This window comes from Poecile atricapillus, chromosome 3 (assembly GCF_030490865.1).
Source record: "Poecile atricapillus isolate bPoeAtr1 chromosome 3, bPoeAtr1.hap1, whole genome shotgun sequence".
Classification (NCBI taxonomy): Eukaryota; Metazoa; Chordata; class Aves; order Passeriformes; family Paridae; genus Poecile; species Poecile atricapillus.
In genome coordinates, this window is record NC_081251.1 from 45,177,716 (window position 1) to 45,189,799 (window position 12,084).

At 41.2% G+C, this 12,084-nt stretch overlaps 1 protein-coding gene across 1 annotated transcript in view; it reads right to left on the minus strand.

The window, feature by feature from the left end:
* SEC63 (SEC63 homolog, protein translocation regulator) overlaps positions 1–10,877 on the minus strand; it is a 59,646-nt gene extending 48,769 nt beyond the window's left edge. Inside the window, exon 1 of the mRNA XM_058835086.1 lies at positions 10,648–10,877. Coding sequence (XP_058691069.1) covers positions 10,648–10,771 — 124 coding nt within the window. The 5' untranslated portion in view covers positions 10,772–10,877. The remainder of the gene's footprint in view (positions 1–10,647) is intronic.
* Positions 10,878–12,084: the final 1,207 nt, after the last annotated feature.

Sequence of the window (12,084 nt, forward strand, 5' to 3'; positions counted from 1 at the left end):
CTATAATAACTTTTAAGCTCTATCAACTAAATTATCAAATTTATAGTAGGGCTGGACCTATACATGCATTGCAGAACTTTAATAGAATCTGAGAGGAATCAGAAAACTGGACATTTTACTATGGAACACCACCCACATGAGTCAAGATTAACAATTTTAGATGAAGTCAACAACAATGCTGGGCTCCAAGATTACACACTCTTAACTACTAGCTTAATTTTATCAGTTTGGTGCAGGGAGGAAACCAGAACACATTCAATCCAAAACAAACGTAAACAAAAGTCACTTAGCATATCACCAATCATTAAAAATGCTTGTTTTCAGTATTGTTCTGATGCACACCCTGAAGAAACTCTTATTAATAAAACATAGAATTAGTAGACACAAGGATAAGTACCATACATCCATTTATCATCAGCAGAGTCTTTGGTAAAGTCCTCTGAAGGAAATAAACATATGGAACAGATCCTGCTGATACAGTCTGCTGATACAGGTTTTCAAAAAGCTTTTGAAAGGTTCCTCTTACAAATCTTTCAGGACAACCATTTACCTATTGCAAAGATAAATATGTGACTAGAAGACAGAGTGAATTGCCAATTCTCCCAGCAGAAGGAAATCGCCAGGAGCTCTGCAGGAATCTGTGTAGGAACTACAACACACTTCATTAATAAGTAATCTGACTAAAGGGTAAGCAGTAAAATAAAGCTTCTGGATGATATTAACTTATTCTGGGTAACAAGGACAAGGGCATCCTGAAGAATTGTAAAGATCAAGCAAAGGCACTTCTGAATGGCACATGAAATTTAGAGTATGAAAATGTAAAGCGCAGTGGGAGCTATCTTAATTCTATGTATACAAGGATGAGCTCAAGGCTGACCATTACCTCTCAGAAGGTGTTGTGAGAAACTGTTCTATGTAAACTTCAGCTGAATGCTTACTACTAATAAAAATCAAAGCATGTGTTTAGAGCATTCCTAAGAGAAAATGAAGGGATTATCACTCTACCAAATAAACTGGAGTTATATCCAACCTTGAGGCTGTACATACCTCAAGTATGATGTACAGTCCTAGTCCCCATCTCTTAAAGAGGGGCAACCAGAAAACACTCAATTAAGATGAACAAGGGGCCATCAAGCGACTACGGAGATTTGTGTCAAATATATAATCTACAAATCTTCACAAAGTGCAAGGAGAGGTAATGGAAGGCTGTAAAAAACCTAAGTGACAGCCAGGATTGAACATCTACTGCTTTTTCCAGTGGAGCAAATAAGGATCATTAAGCAACATCAGAAGCAGCTGCAAAACAAAGGTGATTATCTGCAGTGTGGGCAGCAGATATGGTGACCTCCCTCACACAGGATAGTCTAGATGCTATACCAAAAGTTACTGAACTCAAAACCACTGTAAATATGGACAATATGAGAAGGAAGCACCATTTATCCTGTTATTCCTTCCTGTAGTGGTTTAGATTTGCCAGTTTGGGTTTCCCGGCCAAGGCACCAAATAATGTGGTGGGTTTAGCGCTAGCTAAAATCACCAGTGCACTTATTCATTTCTTGCTGTGAGATATGGATTAGGAGGAGGGCAAAACAGGCTTAAAACTTAAAAGGTATATAGAAACTTTATTAACAGGATTACAAGAATAAGAAGCATTAGAATAAAACTTCCAGAACACCTTTCCTCCTCCTGCCTAACTTTTTCCTTTTTTAACTGACCACGTAGAGACAAAACCTGGGATGGCAATGCAGTACCAACTATACAATAGTCTTTCATCAGTTCTTGTTGGGAAAAGAGTTCCCTCATGTCATGCCATGGACACTTCTCCACAACAGTTCTTTTGTGGCTTTTCATTTTGCCAAATAGCAGCTGCCCTGGCAAAAAGTTCTGCATAATGAAATTCTTCTCATTTTCACAGCCCTCCTAGAGGTGTGTCCATGGGCCATCAACTCATGGGGTATTATTTTAAGGATGAGTTCTTCAAAGGCAAAGGTTCTCTTTATCTGTCTCTGTGATTATCTCTGGGAACAGATTTTCCTCTTCTCTCCCTAGGGACAAAGGGTCTCCATCACTGTTCGAGCTTCTCATGGGATCACAGCTACTCCAACATCTGCTTGGCTTTATCACTGGATGTCTCTGCTCACATCTACAGTTTGAATACTTCATCCTCCCATACTCTCTCATGAATTAAAGGAGAGATTTCAGTATATCATTGTCCATTTCCATGGCCCTACCAAGAGAATATTTCAGCCCCATTCAGCACCTCTTCATTCTCCTTTCATTTGAGGCTTACATCTTTTCTTTTTGGTGTTTCCATGCTGTCTTTCTATGTGTCATCACTCTGTCTTCTTCTCTCACTGGAGAGAGGAACAAGGTCTGCAGATCTCATGTGGGTAGTGAAAGGGTCAATATCTTGCCCAGTGGCCAAAGCAGTCAGTGTTGGATTTCAGGCTGAGTTGGGTCCTCCCTCTGCCCAGGCAGCCGCTGGTGGGGTGAAGGGGCAAGCAGTCCTGATTTGGCCTGGAGCCGTCAGTGGGCCAGAGTGAGGGTATTTAGTGTTGGCCAGATGTCAGCAGCCATGGCTCGGTGCCCCACAGCCTTCATCCCCTGCCCGGGAGCCACTGGGGTCCAGCTCAGGTTCGCACAGGCCAAAGGGGAGCAGAGCCGGTCCCACCAGAGATCTGCTACCTTTCAAGGCTGGAGGCAAAGAGAAAGAGTTCTCGAGTTTGTGGTTTTTAAAATGTGGATTTCACAGAGATGTATCAAATTTTTTAATGTGTAAAATGTTGTCAGTTCTCCAAACCAGTCAGTTATTGGCCTGTCCTAGGCACAGAGGAAGCTCCCAGCAGCTTTTCTCAAAGAAATCACTTCCATGGGTGGTTTCTTACTTTTTTCTCCAAATGCTAATCAATGTGAAACCACTTCCTTAAGGCATTCACTTCTGTAATACAACTTAAGAAACCCTAACGGATCTAACTCAGCATGTCCATTCTTTTGTTTCTAAAGAAAAAAGAGTGTTTTAAATTTTATTGGGAAGGTAAGCCTTTGTAGAAGCCACAATGCTTACAATATTCTCGTTTTAAACAGTTCATCCAGCCAACCACGATAAAGGAATCTCTTGAATTTAAAATGCTTGTAAGCAATTTCTTGTAAAATATAAATACTAGGTGAAAATCTGAAAACACATCTTAAATTTTCTTAGTTGCATATTTATTTTAAAACTGGTGCAGACACTAATCCTTTTGCTCAGGAAAGAAATTAGGTAAAGAAATTAGTGGTTTGCGTTCTTGTACCTGTACCCTGCTCTTGATATTTCTAGCCAGCACAATCCTGCTCACCATGAAATGGAGATACATGTCAGGTCCTGGCTAGTAACTGAGGGAAAGGCCTATAAAACCTACAATGGGAGAAAGCAGTACCACAGGGGCCAAGGATGCAGCATCAGCCCCAGTAGAGACTTGACCAAATTGCTTCAGATCTGAACCCTTCTTTACAGGCATGAATTTGAAACACAAATTAAAAATAATAAAAAAAAGAAACTACAACCAACCAACCAAAAAAACCACCAAACTATTAATTCCATTCCTTGTCATTTACCTTGCTTCTCTCTCAAAATTCCTGCTCCTTCTCCAGTAACAGTTTAGCTGCCCATGAAAACACAACTGAATCTAATTCTCTAATACATAGCCTGGATATCCTGGTAGTTTAGTGTCATCTTTGTGAGTAGTCAAGATAACCTTGCAGCAACACTTAAATGAACAAGACGTGTAATAAAACCTTCAGTGCACTGTTTTCATAAGTTTCCATAACACAGAATGATTTTTTTAAAAATAGAAACTACTTTATTTTTATGTATATGTAATATACATAAAAAGTTATGTAATGAAAGATAAGGTTCTGGTAATGGCTTGATCTTTAACTTGCCACAAAAATGCTTTTCGGTATTTTGTATTCTGGACAGTCTTGAAGCTACTAAACTAATGTCTAATACAGGGCTATTAATTTTATTTTACTGCTAGGAAGCTATACTGGTAGTTGTAAGATTACAATACTTTTTTAAAAATTCCATGAATAGACAGGCATTTTTTTCCAAATAACAGTGTAGGTTGGATAACTCTGTGCAATTGCTTTGTTTTGAAAAATACTTTTAGAGATAATTGCTAGGCATTACTACTGGCATCTCATGATGTTTGCCCCTTTTTCAAATGTTTCTCAAAAAAACGCCTACCACTTCAAAAGAGCAATATAGTAAAAAAAAAAATAAAATTAACAAAACAAAGTTAAGTATCACCATTACATTGTATTCTGCCTTTAAACAGTCACCTAATAAACTGTATTCTTCTGAACTTGAAATGTTTTAAGTCAACTATGGTACACTCAATCTCTCAAAAACCTCAATTTGTATGTAATAACTGTCCTTAAATGCATAACTGAGTCTCACTGACTCTCCTCCCACTTCCTGACATAATGATGAAAGGTTGTATTAACAGGAAAGGATAAGCACACGCATATGGGCACAAAATGCTTATATTCACAGATATCAAGTTTTCACACCCATGCTTATCCACCACATTAGCAATGAGCTTGGCATCCTGTGGTTTTATCCTGTCCTTTACCAGCATCCTGTACTTTATCCTGCATTACCAAATACCAAATCCTGTGAAATACTTTGGAGTAAGGTTAACAAGATTTCAGTGAGCTGTGGGCAAGGACAGGCATCACAGTTAACCCACTCCAACCAATCTTATCTCACACCAGAGGATTAGAAGCATCACAGAAGAATTTTACCTGGAGTGGGAGCAGCAGCAATGCCGCTTCCTCTCCCCCTGTTGCTGTGAGGTTCAAGTGCTCATTACTCCATTACAGATAAAACTGAAAAGTGCTACCTGCATTCTGTACACTGGCCTGAGTCACATCCAAGTTGCACACTCACTGTTTGTCCTCAGCCAAATATAATTCCCAGCTTCAGTTCCCCTATCTGCATCTTAAAGCAGGGGACTAATATGAGAATCTATGAGGTCTGCCTCAACAAACACAGATGAAAAATACACCAAAAATTACAGAGAAACTTTATTATTGACACTACTACACAGAGATATCCAGTACAGTGGGCAGATATACTGAGAAGTATGGCTCCCAAGACAGCAAGCCTTTACAAAACAACTTTCTCAGGACTTCTGATCAAGATTTTGAATGTAAGTGCAAAATAATATCTACAGAAGTATACAAAAAGCCCTAATTCTTCAAAATAGCAGTACAGTAAAAAATTAACAAAATAATAATAAGTATCAACATGATATAATATTCTCCTTTTTAACAGTCACCAAGTAAGCTGTGTTTTTTAAATATTTCTGTACTTTGCCCAGCCTCCATACACAAAAGGCTAGAATAGTACTAGTGTTCTCTAGCTGCCTATGCTCCTTCCTACAGGCACAGCAACTTCAAAGATTAGCAGGAAATTGCCTTCTTTAACTAGACTATTAAAAGCTTTTCTTTGTATTAGCCCAGTGTTCTTAAAGAAAACTTTACCTACATCTCACACAGAAACATTTGAGAGGGGAGGTGCAAAGGGAAAATATTAGTAGTGAGCAACAGGACAATGTACAGCCGGGTTGGGGAGCAGCAACAATAACAAAAAACACAAACAAAAGCCAAACAAATTTTAAAAATAAAATGGAACACCATAGACTTTGTATGGATTTCTATTGTAATGAAAGTAAACTAAATAGCTTTTATCCATTTCATATCAATACTTTTTTCTAGGTACAAAAATGCAGCCATTCATCAGGGTTTTTTTCGCTTCCCTACAGTAGGTTTTTATGTTCTTAAACTTCAACAAGGAAGATCTAAATTTTAAACAGAATAGCTCCTATAGCCTCTTTTCTCTCAGAGAAGGGACTGCAAACTTGTATTAATGTTATCCTTGCATTCAAAGCTGTTATTCTTCAGGGTTTTTGAAATGTTTTCAACATCTTGTGTTGTTCAAGTTACTGTAAAAAAACCTCAGGATAGATACTTCTGTTCCTTCCATCAGCTTTGTAACAAATGATGGAATTCCAAATGCCCTAAAACAGGATAATTTATTTAATGTAGACCTAAATAAATTAAAAAATATGAAATAGCAAGCTTCCAGATACAGGTACTTAACTACAAAGCACATAACAATCTATGACCACCTGTTTCAGCACAGCTTCATAATTATGTGTCTCAATCCAGCAGCACAGGCGTAAGTCAAAAAGTACACAAAGTTCAGCAAACACATCAGTATTGTGCAACAACTGCCACACTATCTAACTAAATTAATTCACCCCTTGCTCTCCATTTCCTTTCTAGATGCTGACATTTAATCTACACAAGCTTACAGTGAAATTTCAAATCAAGACAAACAACGGGAAGATACTTTCATGGACAATCCTCCACCCCTAATTCCTGTGGGGAAAAAAAATTTTCAACTCTCACAATTAACTTTTTGAAAAACAATTTGAAAATTCCCATTGCAGAAAATATTTAGTTAAGAATGAATCTGCACCAGAATAACTTTCTAGCAACCACAATTTTTATTCTAAGAGCAGTCCTTGCAATGGTTTTACTCACAGCAATTAGCCTAAATTTATACCAGTATTTTCCCAAAACAAAGGTAACCCAGAAAAAGTGACTTTTTTTAGTAATAAAACATATATGTTGTAAAGAAACAAGTCAAGGATAAACCATACAGCCTGAAGCCATATTCACTATCATCAACAGTCTTCTTTCCATCAGTCACACTGAAAGAATCAGTCTTCTTTCCCTCAGTCACATCCTGTACCATCCCAGGTACCCACAAAGTTATGCACAGAAAAGAATCCACATTAAAAGACCAAAAAAAAAAAAAAAAAGGCAAAAAATTAATTTTATCTAAAATTACTTTCTTCTGCTCCCATACACTGGTGCTCTATTTGGCACAAGGGATGGGGAGAAATACAAGACTTAATTCTGTTAAGAGCACAGCTACCTTGATGCAATTATGAAACCTCAGTCCAAGACACAAAGCTGAACAATTAACCTTTTATAAAGGCCTTATTAGCTCAGGAGTGAACACCAAGGAAGTAAAGTCATTTGGACAAATCCAGTTTACAAAGTCAATTACCTACTTGTTTGGTTTATCAAAGCTGAGGTAATGAAATTATGGGACAGTTTACAGAGCATCTAGCACACCACAGCAAAACCCTCCCAAATATTAACATCAACCCCTACTGCAGGCTGCGGCAACAGTTCATATGGACTCTTTCAGAATGCCTGGAAAAAGCAGGTTTAGACACCCAGGGAAAAAAAAGCAGCTCAAATTCTTCTCAGGACTTCAAGACATAAGCTACATCATGCTGTTCTTCCAGACAGTAGTACTGAAAAGGCTTTCCAAAAGTTTATTATAAGAAGAACTAAAAGCAAAATGCTAATGGCTTGCCAAAAAACTATTCTACTACAAATCTGACTCTAGTAACACATTTTGAGTTTCCTCGAAGTAGTAAAGCAATATAGATCCAGTCTTACTTTCCAATCTTCACTGTGGCAAAAACAAACGACGAGTTTTGGGGGGTTTATTTATTCTGTGAGCATTTACTACAAAAGTACAGCACAAAATAAATCCTAAAATATTACAGGCCATCATCAACTCCCAGATTTTTGCTGTACTTCTGCCTCCGCTGTCACTCTGTACTGTACCACATACCAGCAACCCATGGCAGCACATCTGTAGACAGAAGCAGCAGGCACCAATGGCGTGACCTTCCTGCAATGAGCATTTCACTCTTTCGTCACACTAGCTCTAGTCTGCTCTTACAACACAATGTGGCCAAAGCTCCTCTTCCAACCCATTTTACCAAAAAAGGAATCTGCTCTGTGTCTTTTGGATGCTCTGGTTTGCATTGCAAAGGGGTCTTGAAGTGAGGAAGACAAGCATCTGATTCGCTTCAAAAGCTCCCCCCAGATCTGGTCTTCTTCACTCCTGCAGCTGGAGCAGAAACAGCTCGCCAGTACAACTGCAGCTCACCAAGTCCACTGGGGCGACAAAGGCTGGCTTCTCTGGCACAAGTAGAACAAAACACAATTCCAGAACAAGAATGTTACTTGGTCCTACACACAGAGGGCAGAGGTCTTGCTGGAGCTTATTCTCTTTGGCCCAGTACTGCATCTCAGTACTGGAAACTCCACTCCAAACTAGCATCAAAATAGTATCTCATATCAACATCTAGGCATTTCTGCTCATCAAAGGAAGCAAGAGATATTAGTGTTGGAAGATTCCTCTTCTGAAAACACAGGCCTTCTCTTAGCTTCTGAAATAAGTGGGTTTCCTGGTTTTTTAAACTAGTGAATTACTCTGAAAACAAGAAGCAGCGGCCAAACAAATAGTATTTTTCATCATCACAAGGTTTTAATTTATTCCTGAAATCTTGTTCAAATGCTGGAACAGGCATGGTTGAATACATACAAAAAGCTGTGAGAAAAATTCTGAGGGGATTTTTCTGGAAATTACTTGCCTAAGAGCCATACACTTACACAACTTGAACATCACAATAGTCTACTACTAAGCAGATTTACTTCCTAAGAACTTACTTAGTAGATCAACATTAGTCCTAAATAATGATCTGCATGACACCTCAACTCTTTGTTTAAACAGAGCCTACAGAACAGAACTCAATCAAGAGACTGTAGGCATGCCATTAATGCATACACTAAAAACTGGACTACATTCACATTTTAAAATCCATTAAGACAATTATGAGGCAGAAATCATTCTTCCATCTCCCTTCATTTCCATTGGTGATTTTCACTTAGTTGACTCATTTCTCTGCACCAACAGCAAATAAGAACATCTACCTTCTGCTTTGGAAAGTATGGTTTGACACAGCTTTGTAAGAATCTAGCACTGAATGCAGAATAATATGCAGCAGGCCCTCCATATCCTGGACAATGCCGGCTAGATGGAAAGAAATTAGTAATATATTTAATGGGAGGCCTCTTTGGAAACTGGGTGAAATCCATACAGCCATATTCCAAAGTCAGGTTTTAATTTTCTGTCACTCTGTAAGGATAGTTGAGGATCAGCTATGTAAGGCTAGTGAAGTGCTTTCAAGTTTGACAGCATTTCTACAGCTTTTCCTGCTTCTGTCAGCCCCCTGAAACTGATGTTAACATCACAGAGTGTCCCTGCTGGCCATACCATTCCACACAGCATCTCAGACAAGTCACAATCATTTTCCCAAGAAGCAGCTTCTAAGAACTACGGAGAAAGTACAGCATTATTCAAGGGGAAAAGCGATTTTCTCCCCCACTGCCTCCCACCCTTTACCAGAACAAAAATATAACAAAACTCTTTAGGTTTGGAAAAAGGTTACAGAAGTAATATTCTTTCTCTGATCCCCCGCTCCTCAAGAACAACCCAAAGATTACAAAACATCTTCAACAACAGTAACGCCTCCCTCTTGCAACAGTCAAGATGAAGAAAGAGGAGGCAGGGAAGCCTTTCCTTTCCGCAGAGAGAACTAACTCCTCAGCTGTACAACAGGTAGTAAGCACCTGGAGGGCAGAGACCAATCCTCCAAAGAGGTTCTCCAGCCAGGGCCCTTCCAGAAGCCACAGACACGTCTGGCAGCAACCAAGACTGTGAACAGCTGTGATTTAGCACCCAAACATTTGCTCTATCCTACTCCTTACTAGAAGGTACAGGATTAAGATTTCATTTTCATATAAAACTAAGTTAAGCAGAACCTGGCAAGCCATTTAAAATGGCATCAAAGCCACTAAGTAACCACCAGATACTGAATGTAAAAAGATGCAAGGAACAAAAGGGATTCTTCTCAGATTGCAAAGCCCATGTGTTCTTAAGAGGACACTAGGTTTCTGCAATGGGAACCTGTATCAAGCATTCCTGTTTTACTCAGCACTTACCACCCAGCCTTTAAACACAATTTCTACAGCCTTTTTAATCTCATAACTGCTATTAAAAACGTGTTCCTCTGCAAGCTGTATAACAAAACGCTTTCTCCTTCCAAAAATAGATGGATGTAGGAAAGACAAAGCGGAAATTTACTTTGAAATGAGACTCTGAACTAGTCAAAGAAACTTTATAGCATTGTTCAGGGATACAAAACATCACACCGAAGGGTGAAACAGAAATGTAGCCCTTCGGACATTTAACCGTGATTCGCAATAGGAAAAAAAATAAATCCCAAATCGTACTCGCTGCGACCTTACGGCACATACAAGCTGAGCCCGGTAACTTTTCGTCTTTGTCCCCAACTCAATAGCTTGTTCTTTCGCCACGACCAAAATTTAGGTCATCCACCCTGAAACACTCCGGGAAGACAAGGGCAAACCCAAACCCCAAACAAAGCCCCGGACCCCGGCGCAGCGATGACTCTGCAGGAGCCGCGGCGCGGAGCCGGGCGCGCTCTGGGGGCGGCGGCCCCGGGACCCCTCCGCCGGCCCCAGGTACCGCTTAATGGCCGCCGGCGAGCGCAGCGCGGGGCCGCCGCCCCTCCAGCCGGCCCCCGGGGGCGCAGGCAGGGCCGGACGGGCGCCCCGACCGCGGCGGCTCCGCGGCGGGCCCGGCCCGGCCCGGCCCCGCTGCACCGCGGCGCAGGAGCCGGCCGTGCCCGGGGTTGGGCCGCTCACCGGCGTGCTGGTCCCGCGGCCACAGGTAGTAGGTGGCGGGGATGACGATGAGCCCCACGAAGCTGGTGAGGAAGTAGAAGAACGTGTTGCCGCTGTCGTCATACTGGAACTGCTGCCCCGCCATGGCCACGCAGGCCGCCCGTCCCCGCCACCGTTGCCGCCGGCGGCCCCCCGGTGTCGCCTCTCCGGGATCCCGCGAGATCGCAGGCTCGTCCGCCCGCCCGCCCCTTCCCTCCCTCCCAGGCCGCGCTAGGAGACGTGTCACTGCTAAGCTACCATAGCCCGTCAGGCATCACGGGCCCACCTGCCCGGCCGCCCATTGGCTCGGCCAAAAGCCCCACCCGCCAGAAATAACTAAATCCCGGGATCTGGGATCCAGGGAATCGTAGTGTGAGCCGGGATAGAGTGGGACGGCTTTGGGTATCTGGTCTGACTTCCCTGCTAAAGCAGGGTTATCTCAAAGCCGTATCACGTGCCGCAGAATCACAGATTCGTTAAGGCTGGAAGAGATTCATGGAACTCGTCTGTTATAAATGCAAAGGCAATTTTGGGATAAAATCAAAGAGAAATTTATTAAAAAAACAATAATAAACAGAAAACAGCGATAAAAACTCACAATAAAAAGAACAGCGCAGCGCTGGGTGGACAGGGGTCTACACCGGAGGTATAGGTTTCCCAAATCCACGTCTGAGCATCCTCAGGATTGGGGTTTTATAGGATTTTTAAGTCCTCAGGCCAAAATTCCAGGCAAGTTCCATTCACCAAGTGTCCTTGATTGTCCAGTGAATGGATTTCCTGACCTAGAATGATGACATTATTTTTGTGTCCGGCCAGAGTCTCCTCTCATGCAAAGGAGACTCTGTGTGTTGCAAAGTTAAGTTTTTCATGACAGGGTGGTGGAATCCGGGTTGGTGCCGATGAATATCTTGGCCGGGTTTCCTCCTTTGTTTTCCCTGATTGCTTTTTCGACACAGAGATGTTTGAGTCTGGCGAAGCTTTTCTTTTGAGACTTGTCTTTTTCGATTGATCAGTTTCTCTACCCACTGGAATCCGCAGGGCGTTGCTTGGATCCGGAGGTAGATAATTTCCCGAGCTAGTGTCATTGTTTTCCTGATGGTCCGTGTCCTGTGTGTTTGTTTGGGTTGATGGGCCGGTTTTGGTTAGTTATCTTGGGCGTTGCTGGTAATCAGCAACCCCTCGGCAGAAAGCCTCATCCCACTTGGGGGGGGGAGAGGCTTTTCCATGCTTTATATTTTGTTTTGTTTCTACAAAACATATCTTTCTTATATACTCCGAATTTTTAATACAACCCTAATTTATTACAGTCCCCCACTTAATAATTTATCACATTTAAAAATTCGTTATTTTACACCCTTTTTAAAGAAAAGTATCCTTTTCTTATTCTTTTTCCATCATTATTTTTTTCTTTGTCTAATT